This window comes from Grampus griseus (genome assembly GCF_964374135.1).
Source record: "Grampus griseus genome assembly, chromosome: 5".
NCBI lineage: Eukaryota > Metazoa > Chordata > Mammalia > Artiodactyla > Delphinidae > Grampus > Grampus griseus.
Genome location: NC_138998.1, coordinates 120,970,157 through 120,997,338, shown reverse-complemented (window position 1 = coordinate 120,997,338; position 27,182 = coordinate 120,970,157). Strand labels below are relative to the sequence as shown.

The 27,182-nt window shown below is 31.5% G+C and overlaps 1 protein-coding gene across 4 annotated transcripts in view; it reads right to left on the bottom strand.

The window, feature by feature from the left end:
- Positions 1 to 27,182, bottom strand: part of NCAM2 (neural cell adhesion molecule 2) — a gene marked incomplete at both ends in the record, with an annotated part of 487,288 nt that overhangs the window by 148,079 nt on the left and 312,027 nt on the right. For all 4 annotated transcript variants that reach the window (XM_082655240.1, XM_082655241.1, XM_082655243.1 and 1 more), the window contains 3 exons: positions 12,788 to 12,933; positions 15,847 to 16,007; positions 21,241 to 21,358. In XM_082655240.1, coding sequence (XP_082511366.1) covers positions 12,788 to 12,933; positions 15,847 to 16,007; positions 21,241 to 21,358 — 425 coding nt within the window. The remainder of the gene's footprint in view (positions 1 to 12,787; positions 12,934 to 15,846; positions 16,008 to 21,240; positions 21,359 to 27,182) is intronic.

Sequence of the window (27,182 nt, the reverse complement as noted above, 5' to 3'; positions counted from 1 at the left end):
GTTAGTACACTTGATGCTATCCCAGAGGTCTCTTAAACTGTCCTCATTTCTTTTTATTCTTTATTCTTTTTTCTGTTTGCTTCAGTGATTTCCACTATTCTGTCTTCCAGCTCGCTTTTCTGTTCCTCTGTATCATCTAATCTACTGTTGATTCCTCTATTGTACTTTTCATTTCAATTATTATATTCTTCATCACTGTTTGGTTCTTCTTTATATTTTTTAACTCTTTGTTAAAAACTTCTAACTTCTCATTCTGTTCATCCAATCTTCTCCCAAGTTCTTTGAACACCTTTATAATCATTAATTTGAACTCTTTATAGGGTAGATTGCCTATCTCCACTTCATTTAATTCTTCTTCTGGGGTGTTATCTTGTTCATCTGTTTGGAACATATTACTCTGTCACCTCATTTTGTCTAATTTTCTATTTTTATTTCTATGTATGTGGTAGGTTGGTTACATTTCCTGACCTTGGAGAAGTGGCCTTTTGCAGGAGGCATATTATGTGTCCCAGCAGCACACTCCCCTCTATTCACCAGACCTATATGCTCTAGGGGTGCCCCCATGTGAGATGACTGGGTCCTTCTCTTATGGTAGGATGACTACTGTGAATGGTCTGGTAGGTGTGTCTGGCTTGGGTCTGGCTGGTTGCCAGGCTCTGCCTTGTGCAGAGAATGCTGGCCTCTGGGGCAGGATGGGTCACAAGGTGGCTGGCTACAGAGACCCAGTGGTTCCTGAGGGTAGTTCTGACCTACTGATTGGCAGACCTGGGTTCTAGGGTGAGTGGTTGTTGAGCCAGGGTCCTGGATCTCTATGTCAACTTGCTGATGTGTGGGGCCAGGGCCCAGGGTGTCCTGGGGCTAGTGCTTACCCATGAGTGGGTGGAGCCATGTCCTGGGATCTCTGGCTACAGGACCCTGGGGGCCCTAGTGCTGGTTTCAGTCCCCTGGTGCACTGGGTTGGTTCCTGCCATGGCTGGCTGCAGGGCCCAGGGTGTCCTAAAGTTGGTGTTGGCACACTGGTGGGTGGGGTCAGATCCACGGGTGCCTGTATAACTATGTAATATCTAAGTATGGGTGCAGACCATAACTAGACTTATTGTGGAGATAATTGTGAAATGTGTAGAACTGCTGAGTCACTATATTGTTTAACAGAACCTAACATAGTATTGAAAGTCAATTATATTTCAAAGACAAACAAATTCATAGAAAAAGAGTTCATATTTAGATTTGTGGTTACCAGAGGCAGGGGTGGATGAAGGCAGTCAAACGGCACAAACGTCCAGTTATAAGGTAAGTACTAAGGATGTAAGATACAACATGATAAATATAATTAACACTGCTGTATGTTATATATGAACATTAAGAGAGCAAATCCTGTGAGTTCTCATCACAAGGAAAATATTTTTTTCTATTTCTTTAATTTTGTATCTATATGAGAAGTTGGGTGTTCACTAAATTTATTGTAACAATCACTTCATGATGTATATAGGTCAAATAATTATGCTGTATACCTTAAACTTATACAGTGCTGTATGGGAATTATATCTCAATAAAACTGGAAGAAAAAATAAAATTAGAAATACAGGAAAAGGGACTTCTCTGGTGGCTCAGTGGTTAAGAATACATCTGCCAATGCAGGGGACACGGGTTCAAGCCCTGGTCCGGGAAGATCACACATGCTGTGGAGCAACTAAGCCCACGTGCCGCAACAACTGAGCCTGCACTCTAGAGCCCGCAAGCCACAACTACTGAGCCTGTGTGCCACGACTACTGAAGCCCACATGCCTAGAGCCCGTGCTCCACAACAAGAGAGGCCACTGCAACGAGAAGCCTGTGCATGGCCAAGAAGAGTAGCCCCCCTCACTGCAACCAGAGAAAAGCCCTCATGCAGCAACGAAGACCCAATGCAGCCAAAACTAAAATAAATAAACTAAAATAAATAAATTTAAAAAATACATAAATGTACGTTGTGTATAAGTTACATATTATGTTAATTATATATTATATGCTATAATATATATAAAAGAAATAAAATATTTTTGAATGTTGATGGGAATAATAAATAAGGTGGAGAGTAAAAAAATGTTGGAAATAGAGAGATAAATTATTGGATTAACGTCTATAATATGTTAGAGAGGATTGGAACTAGCATCCACATAAAAACTTGAAGATTATCTTCATGGTAATATATAGGTTCAGCTATGTTTGATGTAGATGTAGTAATAGGAATTTGTTACAGTTTTCTTTTGATTGTTTTTATTTTCTTAGTAAAGAGGAACCAGTTCACCAGCTGAGCTTTTTTAGAACAGAGGAGGTTTATGAACTTGAGGATAGAGGAAATGTATCTAAAACTGGTGAAGAAAATGAGCCAGGAAAATGCGGCATGAGTACTGCAAAACACAAAGAGCATGCATTAAGCTATGGGTCACAATTTTAAAGGAAGATCATTCAGAATGATTGTAGTTTTCCTCCAGCTAACTTCAGCTGTCTTGCAACATGTGTGGAATAGGTATTGAGGTTAATTAAACCATGACTGACATTTTGCTAGAAACAGTTCACAAAGCAAAAAAAGATCCAGGAGTATATATGTGATAGTGATTATAATAGACAATGAAATTTAAGCTGGGGAATAAAAGAAGTGAACAAGGTGGGTGATTTGGGCAAGGGAAAAGATGGTAGGATCCACAGATATTAAAATTACATCATTTTTATATATTTGATAGAGTATAAATGTTTTTCTTATAAGTAGATACACTATTAAATATGCATCCAAAATAATCTGGCTTCCAAGAATGAAGAACTTAGAAAGTTGAATAAGAAATTTTGTGGATTACAAAACAACAGCAATGATGCTGCTCCAAGATATAGATCATGACAATACATAGTAGCCAAGGAAGAGCCTCACTAAGAAGGTTTTATCCCCTCAGTAAACACAACTACTCAATAGATGGCTGAACAGAGTTATTACTGAAGATATCTTTGTTTAATATATTTTATTTAAATTTATTATCTGTTAATCCATGAGTCAAAGCAATGAGGGCATTATAATAACTGTGTTAAAGTACCTTTCATGAAAATGTATCCAATTTTACAAATTAATTATTGTGTAACTAACATTTTTTTATGCACTTGTTTTTGCTTCATGCTTAAACTTGACAATGGAAGTCATCAAATGTATTATTTTTTTTGCAAGTTGTTTATTAGAATGTTTATTGAAATATTTTCAGATATACTGTGTCTACTTGTATAGCACTTCATTCAAATTTATTTCATTTTGTTTTTTGAATTTAGTTCCTGTTTTCCACTAAAATTTCACAAAAATAAATCAAAATTACATTTAGCAGAAAATTTGTTATTTTTGTTAAGTCGATTAATATTCATTGAAATCTACATTTTTTTTGTAGCTACATTATTTTATATTTTCTTCAGTGGTAAATTTCTTCATAAGATAAAGTAAGTACCACATGAAGTCTGTAACAGAATATGGCATTTACAAGAAAAAATAATATATTTCCTGCTACAAAGCCAAAGAAAAATCACTTTCAGTATGTAAATAATGTTTTTTTTCCCAGAACAATTATGGTAAAATTGTGAACTAATATCATATCATCCTACAAACAAGATGATGGTTTCTTTCAAGTGGATATACTTATATACATTTTAAAATAATGGTTCATTAATAACTGATGTTTTTTTAAAAGAACAATGAAATTTTTAGTTTTTAACTATTTCCCAGAATTTTCTCAAAAATGTTTTTTTTAAATTACATGTTGAACTTATGACTAGACTTCTTTGATAATTTTTATTTGAGGTGTGGGCTGGAAAAGAAATTTCTAAGAGTTGTAAATGATTGAAAATCCACCTCTGAGCAAGCTCAGAAGCATCCAGGAAGATTTCCAACATGCCTAATTATAATCTACGCCCTACGTATGTCAGATGAGGAATAGAAGTATCCATTTTGCCTATTGCCCAGCAGGGATCTATAATACTGCTCTCAGAACACTAGTAGGAAAAACTGCATTAGAAAGACCTTAAAAATGTCATTCAAATACAAAATCCTTCAGAAAAGCCCATTACCTCTGAAAAGAAAAGAAAAAAAAAATACAGGCATTAAAATCTACAGGTGCCAGGAGTATGCTCTTTAGCATTCCTCTCTACAACCAGAAACTGACATTGTTTTTCCAATGTAAAGACATTGCCAAAGTAATCTTAGCTTTTCTTATAATTGTTATATGGAAAAGCTATATAGAAGAAGGAAATTGCAAACACACTGCCTCACTATATTAAGTTATTAGAAAATTATGAATTGAAAAATTAGTAAATACATGAATTTAAAAAGGGCTTAGCATGGAAATAAAAACTGTATCTTAAAATATGTGATTATCTACTGAATCAATAGAAAGATTTATAGAATAGGGAAATAGAGTTTGAAGGGGATTTATTTTATCAATGATGGAACTGAAAAATACAACTTCCCTGAAGTCACAGAGAAGGTAAATGGCAAATCCAGAAACTGAAACAAAGAATCAATGTTGCAACTACCACATAATTTCAATTCATTAAGCTCTGTTTTATACCAACTGGGAATACCAATGCTAACATGACTAGAAATCCATGAGTTAGACAAACTAATTCCTTTTATATATCTTATATATGTATTGGATATCAAGATCACATTAAGTTGACTGTGTGTATTTTTATGTGTGTGTGTCTGTGTGTGTGTGGGTTTGTGATGCAAGACACATAGTAATTTTAAAGGTAGTGGTTCTCTACAGGGTACAAACACAGGAGCAATTTCTGGGGCTTTTCAAAATATAACTCACTAATCCCTGTCAAAGATACTGGATAAGAATATCTAGGAGCCAGGTGCAGTTAGAACTCTGGGAGAGAGGCTCAGACATTTCCCAGGGAGTAAGGCTCAGTCAGGTATATGTGTAATACAGCTCCTTATGTGATTCTGATGTACAATCTTGGTTCAGTACCACTCACCCCCTTCTCCGAATATTAACTCAAAGATTTAATTTCACACCAAGGCAGAATATCAGGGTAACAAAGATTATTTAAGATCTTCTAATACAATGTCACATCAAATGAAAGGATTTTTTTTTTTAGACATTGATGATCTTACAAATTGTGATAGAGAAGTTCATGGGACTGGACATTCTGTCATTTGGAATTTAATACATTCTATTATCTATAACCCCTGAGTCTTCGAAAGTTTCTGCATTTTTGTAACTTCCATCTACTATTTTATCATACTACTACCCACAGCAAGCAATCTGTCTAGTTCAACTGTACATGACTGTTTTTAAAATATTTGAACTGGAACTTTTATAATAATGTACAGATACCTGAAACACTACAGTCTCTCTTTCTTAACTCAGTAACTGTGGATTTGTTAGTCTCATTTTGTAATTTCTATTTAAAGAGAAAAAAGAAGTTGAAAATTTTAAGTTGTCTCCTGTAATACAAAGGTGTTGCCAATTACACCATTAAATATTTTTTAAAGTTTCTTTTTAAATCAGAGTCGAAGCAATTTTCAGCCTAGAGCAAATTGAAATGAGATATTCTAATGAGAGTAGATAGATATACTTTCCAAAATGCACCAATACAGAGGACTTTCAGAAGAACAAGTTGAACTGGGTCTGTGATAGCACAGAAAACTATGCCACAGCTATATGTGTAGCCTTGTAGAAGTCTACTTATATACTTAAAATTGATATTTTGCATATGAGTTTTCATATATCAAAATTGCATATTCATAAATAAAATATTGCTAATTTTAAATATGCTTTGATTCATCTCCTCTCCTAAATTGTATGCACTATGATTCAGAAAACTTTTTTTACATTGCTATATTCTTTGTGCATAGTATAGCACATGTAAACACAAAAGCCCTCAATAAAATTTGTTGATGGTTGTTAAAAGAACTTGGGCAAGTGATAAAGGAAACATTAGTGACATAAATTCCTGTCACTGTAAAGATAATTTTACTGTTACATTTTATTAAATTTAATTTTCAGGAACTTGTATTTGCTTTAGAATGAAAAAGGGGGAAATACAGAAAGGCTAATGTAATTTTCACAGTTTATATATAAAAATATCTAAGAATTTTTAGTAGAGATTTTCATATAATGTGAAAAGTTTACTCCATTATCCTCTGCCCTCCATTAAAAGTGGTTTAAATAAATCATTTAAAAACATGAACTTTCCTTAGGTCCAAAGCTGTACCTATGCAATAAAAATAATATCCTAGAGCATAAAACAATATAATAATGAATGCAGTAATGTAATTATAAATATTTTTACACTAGGAATTTAATTTGTTATAAAATTTAAAACATATTTTATTCAGGTGCTTGTATCAAAGAACTGCCCATCTTTATTATTACTAGAAATTCCTTTTGTCTTGGTAGTTTATTCTGCAAGAACATTTGAAGTAAGTATTGTCCAGATAATAGTGCCTCAATTCATGGAGAAAAATGTTTACTACTTATATACAATTAAAATAGAAACACTCTGGTACAACTATGACTTATGTATGTAAGTGCAAAGCTAAATGTTAAAGTAGACTATAATTTGTATTTTTTTATCTTAAATTTCAGTTTAAATACATCTATTTATTCAAAGGAACAGAAAGCAAAATGGACTTAAAGTACTAAAGTTAATGTTGAATCAGTAGGCTTGTTTTCTTTGACACAGAAAAACACATTTTTCAAATGAATGTAAAAGAACAGAAAGTCCTATTATTTTAATCACAAAGTTTGAGTTGATCTAAACTTAGACCATTACCAGCATTTCATATTTTACTTCAGCAAAATAGAAAAACATTGTTTTTGAAGTTAAATCACTATGCTTTAGTTATTGAGTTTATTGGCATCATTTTGAAAAGATCATTTGGTGTTAAGGATTGAAATTAAATGGGTTTTTGTTACTATGATTTGTGAACTTTCCTAAAAATGTAGCATATTTATTTACTGGAGGGAAGTGCTTGGCCCCCCAAATAAAAGAAAGCATAACAGGGTCTGTCCTCAAAATTTTGTAGCTAAACTTTGTATCATGTTAATTCAAAGTATGTTTGAAATAAAAGCAGTGTTTTAAAAGTATGGTGTGTGTACCAGGAAAGGTGCACATGCTAAGTTTAGGTATTATTTTTAAAACAAATTTTTTTTTTTTTTGCGGTACGCGGGCCTCTCACTGTTGTGGCCTCTCCCGTTGCGGAGCACAGGCTCAGGACGCGCAGGCTCAGCAGCCATGGCTCACGGGCCCAGCTGCTCCGCAGCATGTGGGATCTTCCCGGACTGGGGCACGAACCCGTGTCCCCTGCATCGGCAGGCGGACTCTCAACCACTGCGCCACCAGGGAAGCCCCTAGAACAAATTTTATTTTATAGTTTTATATTTACCTTGATGTGCACTTTAAAATGTAACTGATATTTTTGGTTAGAATTAGAATGAAGAAAAAGCTAATTTAATTTAAAGAAAAAAATTAAGTGTATAACAGTCCAGGATGCACATGAATATGGAAAAGAAATGAAACTGATGGTCAAATGACTGAAGTTTGAGAAATTCTGCTTTAAAACAGTTACAAACTATTGCTATACAGTTCAAATACATCTTATTCAATGTAGAGTGAGATTAATTTCTAGTGGAGGTAGGACTAAAATTTACTCTGTAGGACAAATATACCAGAAATAAAATAATTATAGATTCTGTATCTTAAGAGTAGATACATGACTCATGTGAGATGTCATCCACCAAACAATATTATAAGCACTTTAGAATTATTACACAAAACAGTCTATTCACATAGATGAGATTGGTTACTGTTATGTTTACATTTTTGTAAGAATTTTAGAGATAAAAATCACTTCCTGTAGATCTTTTACTTCCATTTACTCCCAAAATGACAAGCAACAAAATTTCTAAAAAATGTTCAAAATTAACCAATTTTATCATATGAATATGAAATCATATCTTGAAAATTGATGAAGAACTGGCATTCTTAAGCAACCTGGCTTTGTGGGGCGTACAATTTCTTTTTCTTCCTATCTTAATGACTTGTTTAGGTACTTCTTAGAATGTGGAAGTGTCTCTTCCAAATCAATATTTATTGCTACATAATATCGGAGGTGAAATAGGTCCCAAAAGGAAGCAAAAAAATGACCTACTTCCTACAAAGGAAAATTCTGGGGAGAATGGGAGAAGATAGACCTGGGAGAGAGGGAAAAAGAAGATGATGATGTAATAAATCTGTGGTATTTTTAGTCTGATATTGTCTCTCACCGAGTAAAGACCAGGCTTTACCTCTCAGAGTAATCTGAAAGTCTATCCTTATGCAGGATAGGAAGTTACAGCCCTCATCTGTAGTATTTCCCTGCAATGATAGAGATTGACACATACAGTGATTAAGATGACACTCAAATGCAGATTCCCAACATTGTCAACTTCCAAGAGGAATGCAATATATAGTTACAAGATTTGGAATTTAGTATGGTAAGACAAGTTCATATATGAGTCATTGAAATGACATTGCTAGAGATTATATCATAGTAAACTTCTACATAAAGCTATGTCAAAGATGCAAAATCTACAACAACTGTAACAACATTCTATTGTTTTGTGGATGATATTATTCATACAATACATATGACTATGCTCATACTAGTTTTTATCTGGTTTCTTTGGGGCAGCAGTCGTTGTCACAGAATTAATATGATCATTGTCTCATTTCTAAAGTATCTAAAGACTAAATACCTCCAAGGAAAAGAGAAGATAACACTTTTAAGTTCAATCTGGGTCTAAGATATTGATCTGCATGCTCTCATTTCATCTTTAGAAACTTTTCCAGGGAGGTTTTATTATTACCCTAATATAGACATGCAGAAACTGAAATCAGGCAGGAGAATTAACATGGTAAATGACACGCCAAAGTGACAAATTTGGGATTAAATTTTGACTTGAATGACACTTCATGCCTTCCCATACTAATTTAACAATACTCATAATTGTACATCTACTAATATTTATTGATCAATAAGAATGATAATAAGGGATCATTTAAGGAAAATGATTCAAAATAGATGACAGAGGTTTATACCAGGGACTTCAAAACACTCTAGTCATACAATCTCACATAATCCTCAAATCAACCCTGTGAAAAAGCATGGTTTTATTTAGAAAAATAAAGATTTTTAATGTAAAAAATTTAGATTGCTTAGTGTTTAAATTGCAAAACAATTTACAACTTTTGAGTCATAGCTGAATTAAACACATTCCATGATATTAGCTTTGGTTCTGTCTTAAACTTTATTGTGTGCATTTAACTATTATTACAGTTATGTATATAGCATCTATTAAATGAAGAGGTCAGGGCTTTCTAATTTTTATACACAAATGTATCTTAGGATGACTCCAAAAAAATAATGTGCTAAAATTGAGCTATCAATTTAATAAAATTTTTGATAACCCAAGTAAATTGATATTTTAATGAAAAATTATCAAGTTATCACTAAAATAAATTGCTCATATTTTTTCAATAAATGTATAATTAAAAGTTAGTGAGGTAAAACTGTAAATTTTTTTAAAAAGTAAAATGAACAAAATATCTTAAAATAACAATGGATATTACAAAAATATTTCTAAAGCAAGTGTATACTGTATTTTTCTTACATATTACATGTATTTTTTTAATTTTTCAGGAGAGTTTTTTAAATTACATATATTATTTTAAATATAGGGAAGATGCATTAAAGTAGATTATAGAGAAAATAGTTATGAGTTTAAAAGAGTTCTGTTTTTAAGCACTATATTTTTTGTTGTTGTTTCTGAAGGATATATTATGCAAAGATACTTTACACTACACCATTAACATGCATAGTCCAATAGTGCTACAGAACTATAGCTGCAGAAAATATCTACATGTGACTACATTAATTGAGACCCCTTTCTTTGAAAATCTACAATGATGAACATATTTGCTAAATATATTTTCCTATTTTTGGATGGAGTTATTAGTTTGAAGTATATTATTGATGATATTTCACTATGACCTACACAATTATCATTTTCATTGATAGTAATGAAAAGTTTTGATTGTTTTATTCTGTGATTTCCAAGCCCCTATCAAGGTGCCAAGGTGCCAAGTAATTTGTCAAGAGTATTTTTCTGTTGAAAGGATAAGTTGTTCAATTTCATTTGACTTAGAGCTCGAGAACTGCTTTCCAATGTATGGATGACTTGGAGAGCATCCATATAACACCAACTGATGAGTTTATTAAAGTACTCCTAGGTCCTGTGCTTGACATACTAAATCAACCTCAGAAAGTGGGATTCTAGAGTCTGCATTTTAACAGGCTCTCCAAGTGATTCTTAAGGCAAATACAATCTCATGTTACTTTTCATGACAAGAGAGATATAATCACAATATACTCTATGGTAATGTTTAATCAGACTTTAGTTATCTGACTTTATGGAGTCTATTAACAATTTGAGTTTACTCAAAATAATAGAAACAAGATAAATTATGCTTCAATATTTATGCAATATGATAAAGAAACAAAGTTTATTGAATATTTACAATATCCTAAAGACTTCCATATGCATTTTACAATGTACTCTTCATCTAATACCAATAAGTGAAATAAGTATTGTTATCCATATTTTAAAGATGAAGAAACTCATATTAAAAAGACTTCACATAGTATTGCCAAAGCTGAAGCAACATAAATGGCTGAGCTGAGATTCAAAACTACATGTGACTTACTTCAAGGCTCAGCTCAACTCTTCCGTTTTTGAATTTCGGCTGTTGAAGAAACTAGGAATGTTAGGAGAAAGGAGGCTTACCATCCAGGAAATAAGGCAGTGTTCTTAAAATAATTTTGGAGAAAAGTCAGGATAGGAAGTGAGTAATCTTAATTTGTATATCTACTGGATAATAGTTGTGTTTGGAAAAACAAAAGTGTATTAGGGCTTCTATAATGGTTTTGTGACAAAGCAAAAGAAAAACAAAAAGATGTGTGCTTTAATAGACATAGTCCTTAGCAAACAAAAACTAGGTGATTATTTTTCACAACTGTTATCGAAGAAATTTCTGTATGTAGTTTTGGTGGCTTGGGGCATAGAATAAAATATCATGGTCTTCTGGTTACTTGATAACTTTTTATTGATAAAATAACTGAATATAATGTACCTCTCATTATTGGTATGAACATAAGGAAACATCTATTAAATGAAGAGTAAAAGCTATGTTTGAGAAGAGAACTGTCAGGAAATATATAGTACAAAAAAATAATGAAAGTATGAGTTAGGAATATGAACATATAATTAATAAGGGTGCCTAAACATGAAAATCATTATTCTTGAGTGATTTTGTCCAAAGAAAAGTACTAAACTGACAATGAAAACAGTTATCTACAGTTATATATATATCTAATTTTTTTGGACAATTTTAAAGAAGTTTATGGAGATATAACTCCTTTCCAGATTTCAATGCACCGTAGTAGTTAAAAAAATATGAAAGCAAACTCTATGTCATTTCTCTGGGTTGCCAGAAGAATGCCAATGTCATTCACATTTTATAAATTTGATTTTCAACTTTCATATATAAAACAAGTATATCAAAATAGTGTAACTATTGCCAAAAGAAATATGCTCTTAAAAATGCCATCATGAGGAGGAAATGGGGCTAAGAAGGGTGATATGCAGGAATACATTATTTCAAAAGATAAATAGTAAATGGCTAGGGAGAAGCCTCTTTTGTCAATTTATGGAGTTAGCATGTTGTTAAAATTACATGATGAGTTGGAGGGATAGAAAGCATATTTTGAATAAACTGATTTCAAATTTTTCTGCTATCAATGTTGGTAAGTCAAAGGTACTTATATTTTAGAAATCATTTTCTTCAACAGAAATTGATTTGAACAAATGAAAGAGGTTTTAAGAAGGTTGCTCTTTAACACTGAGAAAGAAAAGAGATCTATGTGTTTAATCTGATAATTTTTACATGTGTGAAAATGCCAATTCCATCATATTATTAATCCACTGCCTTTTTCTTTCTGTTTCAGTTTGGTTTATACTTGGGGCCTTATATAAATAGTTACAAAAAATAACGATAATGAAAATCTATGGAGTGCAGTGAAATATATGATAATGTTTACTTGATTTCTTAGGAACTTGAATGCATTTGATAAAAAGTCACCAATTTACATGAGAGTGACATTTACCAAAATGCTGTATTTTGTTGTGTTTGTACTTATTGGTCTTTATCAGGTTATAGATTGTATAAAGGCAGAAACCTACTGTCCTACTGCATAAAGATAATACTAAAGAGTTAAGAGTTAAATGACAGCCAGAATTTTGTGAATTTAAATTATTTTCATTTTCACAGCACAAGGTGGAGGAATTAAAATTGCAATAAGATATTTTATAGATACAGTTTATACCAAAAGTTTGCATGTAGGCAAACTTAAGAAACAATATTAAAAACCTAAGATTTTTGGCTCAATGAAAAACAACTTTAAATATTACAATTTGACTTTTTTCTCCTCTGAATTTATTTTTAGGCTAACTGTGATAGAGTCACCTTTTTAAGAATTAAACCATTTATTGCATTCTTACAAATTACTTGATAACTTGGAGTCCAATGTGATATTTAATTATATGCAAAACACTGAAAATATTGGTTTCGCCCAAAAGTTCCTTAAGATGGTATGGAAAAACCTGAACAAACTTTTTGGCCAATCCAATACAATAGTTTTGAAAAACACTATATATTAAATTGCTGTTACCTTATCGCCTTCGGAAAAAGTGATGCCATCCACTGCTCTTTTCCATGTGATTTCTGGAATAGGCTCCCCTTCTGCTTCACATATTAGTGTGACTTGACCATTCTCATATGTAGTCTCATTTTTAAGCTGTATTATGTGAGGCTGTACTGTAAAAAATATATACATTACTCAATCTGTATTGGAGGAAAATATTACTATTCATGGTGACAATTTAAGTACCCTTTAGCATAGTATGGAATTATTAACTTTGAGCAGATCTAGTGTCATGCTTTGCTTTATAAGAGTGCCAGGAGAGTTGGAGAAAAAACTAGAAAATAATGCTATTGATTATGATTACAAAAATAATTTTAAGTGGTTTAGAAACCAACATAAAAAAGTATAATTCCTTCCAAGATTTTGTCAATTAAAAGCCACTTTATTACTTTTTCCTCAAGCTAAAAAATAAAATTTTCCTTTTGTAAAGTCACATGAGTACTTCTGTGTGTATGTCTGTGTATGACATCTGCTTATGTAGTGATTATCTCTTAAACTTTAAAAACAAAAACCAAAGAAGAAAAGTAATGATTGTATTCTGAATATATAGTAAGTGTAATTATGTGCAATGTTTAAAATATTTATCAAGTAAATATATATACATACTATTTACCTTTATTATTCTAGCTGATTTATTTTGACCTCAGACTACCTTAATATTATTCCATATTGTAGATAATTGTTTCTTTACAGTTATGACTTCTATAAAAACCAAAACATCATGTCTAGTAATTTTAATTATATTAATATTAAAAGTTACATCCCTCCACAAATTTACATATACCAAAGAGTTTTAAGTTTTTAAATTCTGTATTATTGGCATTTCTTAAGTTTTTATTTGTTTGAACCTAAAAGTGATAAAAGCCAGCACTTACTATTTCAGAACAAGTAACAGGTTTCTTTTTAATCACCAAATGCAATCAATTATGAAATATAAATAAATTGTTCTTAATCCTAGAAAATTAGATTCCTGATATCAGAAACATGGCATATATATTTTTACAATTCAGTGTTTACTCCATTGACTTTAATGGATTTAGTTTTATTTCCACTTTATATACATGCTTTTGTGTCAAACACAATACATATCTGTTCAGTGTTACTATACAAAGTGATTATACAGTGATATGGCATGTTATATTTCATTCATTATTTTCTATTTGAAAGGACAAAAATATTAGAAACTTTCTTTGTCTGTGTTCTTACTGCCAGATTAATTTTTAAAAGTAACTAAATATTTCATATGAGCTCATTGAGATAGATTGAGATTAGTTATCCTTTGGAATTATCTCAAACACTATCATTTCTAATTATTAATTTATTTTTATACTGAGTCATATTTAGCATTTACATTTTATAGAGAACATTTTCTTAAGTAGGAAATACTGATGGAACAAATTAGATGCTTTCTATAATTTTTAATAATTTAAAGTTTGTTTACTCTTCCCTCTATGTGAACAATTTTCTCCTGGCTCATAGCTTTGCTGATTTCTCATCATTAAAGATTTTTATGTAAACACATCTAAACATTACCCTTCTGAGTAACTTTCCAACACCATGATCTCCAAAATAACAGCTCTTTTTACCCAACACTACCTGATTAATCTAGTTTTACTTTCTTCTTAGAACATCTTATTCCAATTTTCTTTTTTAATATACTTTGGTATATTCTTTATTGTCTGTCTTATTTTGTTTGAATATAAGCTTTATGAAAATCTCCCTAGTATAGAAAAACATTTCTGTTACAGCTACTACAGGACCAGCTGTCAGAGGGTGTGTCCACACATGTATTACCATTTGTCTTTTGGTCTAAGTAATATGCCTGCTTCTGCCAACTGCAACCACTGGTCCTTCTTACTCTTTTTTTGTTGCTGTTATAACACATAACACAACTTTATTAGTAACCAATTACTCAGTGTTCAAATTTCCCTGGTTGTCTCATAAAACCTTATACAGTTGATTTGTTTGAATCAAGATCCAAATGAGGCCTATACTGTGATTGGTTGAGGTTCCTCTTATGTCTATTTTGACCCATATTTAGTTACTGCCCCCACCCAATTTATTTGTTAAAGAAATCCTGTAGTTGTTTGTTTGTCCTGTAGTTTCTTTTTTTTTTTTAAGTTCAATACCAGATTCATGTATTATTTTATTCTTTTTTTTAATTGGAATATAGTTGCTTTACAATGCCGTGTTAGTTTCTACTGTACAGCAAAGTGAATCAGCTATACATATATATATATCCCCTCTTTTTTTTGGATTTCCTTCTCATTTAGGTCACCAAAGAGCATTTATTCTTATGGAGTACTCCCTCCTTCCTTCCCCTTTCTTTGTTGTGAAAGCTTTTTGATAACGATGTTTTTAAAAATGGAGAAAGCATACTAAATATTAGTAATGCCTATAATTTTTAGCGTTTGCTTTTTAAAGAGAACAATCACATTCTAAACATTTACCAGCAAATTTTTTTCCTCTTGCAAATATAATAGGGGATAAATCAATAATTAAAAATTAATTTACCGGTTTTCTACTCTTTGTAAGCTCCCCAAAGAAGGCAATATGGCTCTTGGTAAATATGGAAGATATTTATGTACATTTCCTTTTAATAAAATGAAAAGGGAGTATTTAATTATGGTTACAGGTCAATGTTTCCAAATTATAGCCTTATAGGTGAGCTCTTTTGAAGTATTAATATATTAAAAGTAAAACTGATTCCAACATATGTCATTTAAAGATTTATGAAGATTAACCCATATATAATGTAATAGATCCCAATATGTGTAATTTAAATGAATTTTCTTTCAGCCTCTGTTATTAGTCAGTAAATATTTTACAAAAATTTACATGCATAATCTCATATAATTCTTAAAATAATTCTGTTTGGTTGCGGCAATTTTAAAATATATTTTAGAGATGAGAAAACTGAGACTTAGGTTTGGAAATTTAAATAGCTCATATAAGTGACAGAGTAGAATTTGACTCAGACCCCCCTCTAGACATTACAGTTTTACCTACTATGCTATAATACTTACCAAAGACTTGGAGAAGTACCTGTTTTTCATCTTCTCCTGCCTTGTTTGCAGCCCTGCAGACATACGGGCCCCCATCACTATTGATTATGTTCCTGACAGTGAGTTCTTTATTGTTTCCTTTCAGTATGTACTTTTCATTTTCTTCAATAAACTTGCCATTCCTAAAGAAGAAAACAGAGGTTGATCTTCATAAACCTGACTTCATAACTTAAGAGCAGATCATACTCAACTTTTTGACCTGTAACTGTCAATATTTCATGGCTACTGTCATTGACAGATAAAGTTATATTCCAGTCAAACATACACTTTTACTAGCTCAATAGAATTTAATGCATAAATATTAAAATTATACTTGTAAGTTGTTTTGACTTTAGAGACAAAAATAACGTTTGAGCTGTGTTGAAATCTTGACACTCATCTTAGGCAAAAAACACTTTTATTCAATTTTCACTTTGATTATTAGCAAAAAAAAAAAAGTTTTATTTTCTGATTTAAATTCCAAACACACATTTCATGTTGGTGAGTCAACACATATTTATGAAATGTACTTCTTTACTAGGTTCCAGGGACATGTTTAATATAATTTCTACAGAAACACCCTTCAAAGACAAAGTAAATGCAATTTAAATAAATAATGAATTTATATTGCACATAGGTACTGCCAATAAAAGGGTAAGAGGAAAGAATTACATGAAAAAAGTTATAGAAATTATGCTGTGATAACAATTTAATTCATTAGTGAGGAGAAGAAATTTTTCTCAGATATAAGTATTTTTTAGTTTCCAAGGTGTTTCTGGACTGAAATAGTGTTCAATTTTTTTTTCAATTCTAGTTTTGTTGTTCATTAAAACAACATCTTTTGAACTTTACAATAACTTATAGTAAAAAAAAATATTTTACATGCATTTAAATCTGAAACAATTTCTACAATTCCCCTTAATATGTGTGAGGTCTTATAGTGTACATTCTTCTTCATGTTATTTTATTTTCCTCATCTCCACTTCCTCCTTCTCCTTTTCTTTCTCCTTTTTTACTTGTCAACATGGTAAAATGGACAATTAATTGATTTTAAGACCCACTAATGTAAAAATTTAGGGGGATTTACTTGTCCATACAAGTGTAAATTAAAAAAGAGAAATATCTAAAAGGATTATTAAAAATCTTACCTAGAATGAAACAGAATATTTTTCTGATACTCTAAGTGATCTTTGTAGTGAATTCTAGTTCTTCTTTCTAGAAAGTACTGCCACATATCTTAACATAGTCCTTGTCTTTCTATGACTCAGTAACATCTATTTTTCCAGTTTTTATTGACATGTGTAAATACAACATGAAATGTGCAAAAATTCATGAGTGGTGAAAAATTAGGCCTTAATAAATACCAGTGACAAAAGTATATAGTGCTCTGTACTTTTCTGTTTTTTTTTTTTTCATATTTTCACTAATCAAATATTTAGAAGTATAAATAATGACAAGATTTCAGAATTTTGCCTAGAATTTTATGTATGGATAAGGCTTTCACCACAATTAGTGATACAATATATTTCTTAATGTAGTCAATAAAAAAGTATTAATTTGTCTCATTATCATCATTATCATCATCATCTAGAAGTTTCAGCAATTTGTGGCTTAGGAAACATTTTCCCTATATTATTAACCTGGTTAAATACAATTAGCTCACAGATGTGCATTTTCCCTCTCCACCCTCATTCACAGATCAGATAACTAAATTTTAAGTATGATTTCCTCACCCGTCAATTCACAGATGAAGAGACTTAGGTTTAGTTTGTAATATAAGCAGCAGGTTAACTAAGTTCTAGTGTTCTTTATGATAAAGAGATTATTTCTGTACTTCATGTGAAATATTGTGCTAAAGGTCTGAAGTATAGCAAATGGGTGAGACAGGGTCACCTATCATGAAGAATTCATAGTCTGATTGATAGTAATAGAGGGTAATATAGATCCCATTAATGCATTTATTCATAACTTTGTGTGTGTGTTGGGAGGGGTGGGGTAGGGGATCTATTATAATAGAAGAGAATGGAAAAGATGATGGCTGGAATACTCTGGGAATTTTCGTGGGAAAATAATCCATGATCTGAGCTTTGAAGTGGATAGTTAGGTCTTGAAGAATTTAAAGGAAGTCAGGTTGTAAAGATTATGTTCCCTTAAAGAGCTCAATTTAAAAACATCATTAAAGAATAATAACTCAGGTAATAGGTCTTAATACTTCTCTCTCAACAAACCCATTATACAGAAAGTACTCATTGTTATTCATAGTACATTTCTGTGGAATGTCAATGTCTGAAAAAGACTCCCAATGGATTCTGATGAAATTCCACTGGGCCATCCTTTGAAATTCTAACCACTTCTCTAAATGCCACTTTTCCAGGCAAAAGAAAGTAAGGGTTAGGATTAGAGGATTCATGGAAATGGTAAAAAAGGGAGAACAATTCCACTCTTGACCATAGTGGAGTAACAAAACCATATTTACTCTCTCATTTTAAACAACACAAACACTGGACACAGAGATTAAATAACAGTTTTCAACCATTGGTCAACAGGTAGCACATGACAGTGACCTCTGAGGACCACCATAGTTTACTACCTGAAGGCAGTTTCCAGGCTGCCCCTTAGAGAGGAAGAACCCATACAGAGTCAGGCAGTGTATCTGAATTGGAAGACAGAATTCTCAGTTGATAGAAGTTAAAGGGGCTAGAATTTCCAGGTAAGAAAATGTGAGAAGAAGGCACAAGAAAGAGAACTACAGAGATCTGCAGAGGTTTCCAACCAATCTCTAACTGAGTACTAATCAGTGAGTGTACTCCAGTAAGATTTTCCAAGAGTAAGGCAAGGACCATTGGAAAAGATAAAGCACAACAATCCCAGGAGCTCATAAAAGACCAGGAATAATTTGCATCCTTATCATCCAGAGTAGAAAGACCTCCTAAAACACAAATTTAAACACATTAAATTGCCTCCTTACAAGAATACTGCTTCAGTAATGAAGCCAAGTTAATCTTAGACTGCAGCTTGTTCTATATCCTCCTAAAACAGCCTAAAAGCAACCTCAAGAAGATCAAACTTTCCCCATGTAACTTAACTCCATTCAAAGCTAAAGTAAAAGAACATGAAAATATCCAACACCTCAAAACATAAAATTCTCCTTGTCTGAAACCCAGTAAAAAGTTGACAGGATAGTAAATAGGTAGGAAAATATTACCTATAACAAGGAAAAAAAAATCAATCAATAAAAAAGATCCAGAAACGATACAGATGATAGAATTAGTAGACAAGACCATTAAAATAGCTATCAAAATATATTCTAGATGTTAAAGGAATTAAAATATGGGCATGGTAAGAGAGAAATGGAAGAGGAAAAAAGGCCTCCATCAAACTTATAGACATAAAAAATAGAATGAAGAAAAATACTCTGGTGGGATTAAAATCAGATTAGACATTACAAGTGAGTTCATTCCAAGGAACTCAAGGTTGTTTTAGCATTTGAAAATCAATGGAATTCACCAATTTAAAGGGCTAACAATAAAAATCCATATGGTATTCTCAACAGAAGTAGAAGAAACATTTGAATGGAAATGAAGAAAGTGATATTAAGAGTTTCTGCTTTTACTCCCACTTTGGTTTCCTGGTTCTCTTTGTGAAAATTTCTTATTTTTCCTCAATGTTTGGTCTTCAACTACCTTCTTTACTGGTTTCACTCATACCTCTTGGAAATATTATCTCTATGCAATGGGTAGTGTCTGGATTTTTCTCTCTGCACTGCTGCCCTAATATTTTTTGGAATTTTTTTCACAAAGATAACATGTCTATAACTACAGATAAATATGTCACAATGAAAACTTCCCTCTGATACCAATTTTACCTCTGTTAAGAACACTATCACATACTCCCATTCTCGCATTATATATTATATATCCAGCTACTAGGATAATTATTATGTTATTCCATCCAAATGATGAGGCTAATGCCATGTGAAAAAATGGAGGTGCAAAATCATGAATTTAAATTATTCAATTATATTAGCCTCTGAATCTGATTTATTCTAGTCTGTATGATAATTATATTTCCACTTACATATGAGAATTTTAAACAAATGTTAAACTTTAAGAAAATAGTCTAAACTGAAAGTCAGTCTCTCTGGAAAGATAAAATGATGAGGATAAGACTCTAGACCAATATTTGTTCATTGTAATGAATGATCCAGGAGCTTTTCCTTGCTGTGATTAGATCTAATATTGACTGTTAAGGATACACACTAGAAACCAGAAGTCTCTGAGATACATGATAATTATCTGAGGTGAATGTGTTAATGCTTGATGTGTAATCCCTTTAAAAATAAAGGGATTTATTTTTAAATCCCTCAACAGTGAGTCAGAAAGGAATTATTGTCTGCAAAGAACTTCTAGAAACACCTGTCTGAAGAAATATCTTGTTTATTGCTACCTGCTATGTTAAAGCGATAAAGATTGGAAACTTGAAGATAGTATCAGTAGATGTTCAGAAAGTAATAAAACATAGTTTTGAATTTCAATTATTCTCCTTAAAATATTTTTTTTAAACCTAATCCTTATTATGGACACTTTTGCCAATTTGAATATAAATTTCTAATTGTTTTCTTGTGACTATTCTTATAGTATATGATTGTTGAAGTATAGAAGTGATTCTATAAATATTTACAGATTTACTTGAGTAGTAACCTTAATTAATAACTAATACATATTTAAAAACTGTCCATTTTTAAACTTTAATTGTCTCCCTTTTAACAGTGTGAGACACAACCTAAAAGAGTGGAATATTTTGTTATCTGTTTGATGTTAATAGAAATCAAATAGCATTTAAAATTCAAAAAAAAATATAAAAGTCAACTGTAAAACAATAGATTTAGAATAGAGAATTTATTCATTTGAACATTTTTACATAACATTAAATTTATTGAAATTTAACTCTACACAACTAGCTTTTTCTGTAATAATACAGTATACAAATAAAATATACAATTATATTTAATAAAATATAATTATGTACACATACAACAGTGGTGCCATTCATACTAGAATTCCCACTTGTGGGTACTCTCTAGTAGGAACAATAAAATGGATGAATTTGTCACAGGGCTCCTGGGCCCATTTTGGCCAGAAACATGCCTTTTAGATAAAATGACCAGGGCTATGAGCACAGCCTTTGACTTGTGTTAAATCATTCTGTTGCTCTCTTTAACAAGTTAATTTAACCAACTTAACTGAAAACAAAAATCATTTTCAACTGAAATTCAGAAACAATGTTTCCATTCTGGACAGAATGATAAGACTGTAAATATTTTTCTGGAAGCCTGACTATGGACACAAGCCAAAGGGATGTGGGTGCATAACCTACCTGTACCAGGAAATGGTGGGCTCAGGAGAGCCAGAGGCTCTGCAAGAAAATGTCATCTCCTCTCCTCTCTCTGCTGTGGCATTAAAGGATTTCTGAGGCATTGTGATTGCTGGTGGCACTGAAAAACAGATGAATGTAGATTAAATAGAGATGAAAAACATTTTACCAACACCACTGGGACATTTTTACTGTTGTTTTTTTTTTTCTTTTAAAGCTAAGCTTTACAACTTCTGCACTTATATCAAGAGGACTGACTTGGTTGAATAGTAAAATGACTAAAATCACTGATCTGCCTTCTAATGTACAATAATTAAATAATTCACTGTAATTCTGTTTTACTATTTTTAATCTATTAAACTAGACTAAAAATAAACTAGACATTTTAGCAAATATATATATATATATTTACATACACACACACTTTTATGAACTATTTCTTACATAAAGATAGACAATACCACCCTGACTTACATAAATACTGAGATCTACTTGGAGCATAAATGGATTTCCTGTATTTCGGTGTATGCACTTCTATAAGCAAGCATTCAAGACAGGGCTTTCAAATTAAGTGTCAAACCATAATGTTCTTTCTGATGAACTACACTTAATTTCTTCAAACAACTATAGAACATTTTATGAAGAGAAATTGCTTAATCCATAGAGAGTATGAAATAGATTTTCATGAACAATTCAATTTTAAAATTAAGCTTCCCCAATTTCTAACTAATTACATTGCAAAAACTGTATATGTTGCACATTTTGAACACATTGAAACTGTTACTGAAATGCACTGTTTGCAATAAACAAATCAATGACATCCATAACAGAAGCTAAAATTTCAAAGTAAAGCATAAATTTTTATTTAATGTACACTTTTATGATTTTTTAATTGAATATGATGAAATGATATTCCTATAATTATTTAATATATTTGATTTTACATATCCTAAACAACATGACCAGACAGGCATTTAGAAATGTGATTTTAATTAAATATCTCTACAATAGCATTCAGGTCAACACTGATGTTGATTATCACAATTGATGGTGGGGATAGGAACTGACATGTATCTTAGTAATTAAGCACAATTAATCAAGTTTCTGCCTTTATGAATTTAGACACAAGGTGCATGACATGTCATGCTGTCTGTAAAGTAACATAATAATTACTAGTATTACAGTAGGATGGACTTTTCTTTTTCAGATGTTAACTCTGTATTTTAAGTCATTGAAATTTGACTATAGTATTCTATAGTATTCATGTAGATAGAAACATTTTCAAACGGAGACTCATATGCTCCAGTTCTTGTCCTGTTATTGTTACTAACCTAAACAAGTTATTTATTCTTTATCATAATTTTCTTATCTATAAAGTGAACTGTATATGCTGGATAATCTCTAAGAATTAACAAATCTTAATCTCTGTGTTTTATGATATGTTAACTCTGCTAATGACATATGTGTTCTTACTTGTAGTGTAGATTAGTAGAAAAATATTAATATTACATGTTTAGATACTTTGAGGTACTTTGAAGAGTAATTCTAGAACTATTCTGAAGAAAAATAGCATCAAAATCTGCAGAGGTTTTCACTAGTTCAGATGTCAAGATGTTCAGGCAGTTTGCTAGCTACTGTTTTGACTGCACAGCATTTTTACATATATTACCTTATTGCTTCTGAACTCACTGTTGAGTTGGATTAAATAATTTCAAAAGAGGTAACAATTATATTTCATCTGATTATTTTTTTCTCACAAGACCAGCATCTACTCTATTTTATCTTTTTAAAAATACTTTTGGCATTTGACTATATCTGAAATGTCCAGTTTTAATAACTTTACCAAGATTTATGTTCTGTACCCGTTAAGTAGTCAATCCTTTGTAAATTTCTGTTTTTATATTTTAGCTTCAAGAAGCATGGGGATGCGTAGAAAAGTAGCTCCATAATTTACTTACATGGAAGCTTTGTCTAATGTAACTATCTTGAAACTGTGGAGTGTATTGAATGCTTACAACTTCCAGGCAAAGACATGGAAGATAAACTGTTGTTAATACTGGTCAGTTTCAGCTGTTAGTACACTGGCAGCTACCTATCCCCCTCCCCATCTGAGGCAGGAAGCTGTGCACGTGTTCCTAGAGTAGGTTGCACAAAGAAAGCCAGGATAGGCAAAAAGGACTTTGTCATTCAGATATCAAGGATCTGTGCACTGACCACTGACTGATGCTTTTGATCACAAAGGTGCAGATGAAGAGGTAGTGGCCATTGTTGTTATACCTCCCACAATGGTGAGATCCAGGGGATTTAATGAACTCTCATTCTTTTAGTGCCCCCTTCATTTTTCTCTTTTTACCATTTTGGGAGGCAGACATTAAAGATTAGGACATTCAAAAACAACTGCATATAACGGACATATTAGAAAGTGACCATGCATGTCCAGGGAAAGGTGTAGGCTTATAAAATACCTGAGGATACCTTAAATTTACATCTCAGGCTGATCTTTGGCATAGAGACAGCCTTCAATAATAATAATAATAATAATAATAATAATAATAATAATAATAATAATAAAAAATAACAGTAAACCCTGGGATTGAGAAAGAATCTGATTTCCATAGGAAGCACTTATTATGTTCAAATATCCAGTTTTCAGAAAAAATATCACAAGGCATACAAAGAAATAGGAAAGTATGGCCCATTCAAAAGAAAAATTAAATCAATAGAAACTGTCCCCGAAAAAGACCCGAGGGAAGATATGCTTGATAAAGACTTTCAAACAACTGTCTAAAAGATGCTCAAAGAACTCAAGAAAGAAGTGGAAAAACTCAAGGAAACAATATATGAAGAAAATGGAAATACCTATAAAGATATAGAAAACCTAAAAAAAAGCCAAAAAGAAATTCTGAATCTTAAAATTATAATCACTGAAATGAAAAATTCATTAGAGGGATTCACAAGCAAATCTGAGTAAGCAGAAGAAAGAATCAGTGAATACAAAATAAGGCAATGAAAATTCTTGAATCTGAGAAACAGAAAAACAAAAGATTGAAGAAAAGTGAATACAGCCTAAAAGACCAGTGGGACATAATCACGTAGACCAACAGTCACACAGTGGGAGTCCCAGAAGGGAAGTGAGAGAGAAAGGGACAGAGTGAATATTTGAAGAAATAATGGCTGAAAAGTTTAGCTATGAATATAAACATCCAAGAAGCTCAACAAACTACAACTAAGATGAATTCAAAGAGGACCAGGCCAAGACATATTATAATGAAATTTTCAAAAGGCAAAGGCAAAGAGAAAATCTTGGAAAGCAGCAAGAGAAGAGCGACTCATCACATACAAGGGATCCTCAGTAATTATCAGCAGATTTTGCATCAAAAACTTTGGAGGACAGATGACATTGGGTGGATATATTGAAAGTGCTAAAAGGAAAAACAAAAAAACTGTCAACCAAGAAACCTATATCCTGGAAAACTGTCTTTCAACAGTGAGAGAGAAATTAAGACATTTCAGATAAGTAAAAGCTGGAGGAGTTTGTTACCACTAGACCTGCCCTGCAAGAAATGCTCAAGGGAGTCCTACAAGATGAAATAAAAGGACACTAGAGAGTAATTCAAAGCCATATAAAGAAATAAAGAGCTCAATAAAGGTAAATACATGGGCAATAAAAAAGCTAGTACTACTGTAACAACAGTTTGTAACTGCATTCTTTTCTGTGTGATTTGAGACTAATATATATTTTAAAAAGATATTAGTATGATTTTAACTATGTCTTATAATTCCAGATTTTGGTTTCTACATAATTTAAGAGACTAATGCAATTTAAAGAATTGTCAGTTCATGTTTTGAGACACAAAATGCATAAAGATGTAATTTTGTGATATCAACAACCGAAAGGAATGGAGTTAAGCTTTAAAGGAGCAGAGTTTTTTACATTTATTGAAGTTAAGTTAGTTTAAATTTAAAATAGAGTGTTATAACTTTAGGACATTAAATGCAATACCACCAATAACCACAAAGAAAATAAGTATAGAATATACACAAAAAGAAATGAGAAAAGAATTTTAAAGTTCCACTACAAAAAATTGACTAATCAAAAAGAAGATAGTAATATAGGAAATGGGAGACAAGAAAATCTATAAGACATTTAGAAAAACAGCAAAATGACAGAAGTAAGTCATTCCTTATCAATAATTACTTTAAATGGAAATAGATTAAATTTTTCAATAAACAAACAGAGATTGGCACAATGGCTAAAAACACATGACAAAATTATGTCCTACCTATAAGAGATTCACTGTCAATAATGAAGACACAAATAGATTGAAAGTGAAAAGATAAAGATATAATAACCAAAAAAGAGAAGGGGTGACTATACGAATAGACAAAATAGACTTTGAATCAAAAAGTTTATAAGAGGAAAAAAACATTGTATATTAACAAATGTTTCAATATAGCAAGAAAATATAACAATTGTAAATATTTATGCTCCTAATAGTAGACCATCAAAATACATGAAGCAAAAACTGACATAACTGAAGGAAGAAATAGTCCTACAATAATTGTTGGAGACTTCAACAGTACAGTCTTGATAATGCATTGAATGACCAGACAGAAGATAAGTAAGAAAATAGAGGACTTATACAACACAATATACCAACTAGTTCTCACGAATATACAGCATACTCTATCCAAAAAAAGAGAGTAAACACATTTTCTCAAGAGCATGTAGGACATTCCCCAGAAAGCCCATATGTTATGTCAAAAATTAATCTTAACATAAAGAACTAGAATAAAAGAATAAACACAACCCAAGCTAGCAGAAGAAAATTAATAATAAATATTAGAACAATTTTTTTTTTAAATTGAGAATAGAAAATAATAGACAAAATTAATGAAACTATAAGTTGGTTTATTAAAATGATCAACAGAATTGACAAAACTTTAGCTAGATGGATTAAGATTTGAAAAGATAAAACTCAAATTATTAAAATCAGAAACAAAACAATGTTAACAATTCCAAAGGAATAGAAAAGGATTATAAGAGGACACTATACAAAAATTAACTCAGAAAGAATCAGACCTACAAACTATAAAACTCTTAGGAAAAAATATAAGGCAAGAGCTTCATGACACTGGATTTCACAATGTTTTCTTCAATATGATACCAAAGGTGTAGGCAACAACAAAAAAAGAGAGTAAAAAGGCAACATGCAGAATGGGGGAAATATTTAAAAATTGTATATCTGATAAGGGATTAACATCCAGAATAGATAATGAACTCCTAAAATTCAGCAACAAAAAAAATACATAACCCAATTCAAAAATGAGCAAGAGGACTTAAATAGACATTTATCCAAAGCAGATGCACAAGTGGCAGATAAGCACATGAAAAGATCCTCAACAGCACCCTTAGGGAACTGCAAGTCAAAGCTACAGTGAAATACCACCTCATATCTAATAGGAAGGCTATTATTAAAACAATAAAATACAATAGCAAGCGTTAGTGAGGATGTGGAGAAATTGGAACTTTTTGCATTATTGGTAAAATGGAAAACAGTATGGTTGTTCCTCAAAAAATTAAAAATACAATTGCCATGTGATCCAGCCATTTCATTTATGGGTATATACTCAAAAGGATTTTGAACAAGGCCTCAAAGAGATATTTGCTCATCCATGTTCATGGCAGCATTATCCATAATATTTAAAAAGTGGAAGCAATACAAATGTCCATAGATTAATAAATGGATAAACAAAATCTTGTATATGCATAAAATGGCATAGTATCCAGCCTCGAAAAAGAAAAGAAAATTCTAACTACTTGTTGTAGTGTATCTACAACATGAATGAACCTTGAGGACATTATGCTAAGTGAAATAAATCGGTCACATAGAGACAAATACTCTATAATTCCACTTATTGTGCACTTAGAGTAGTCAAAAACA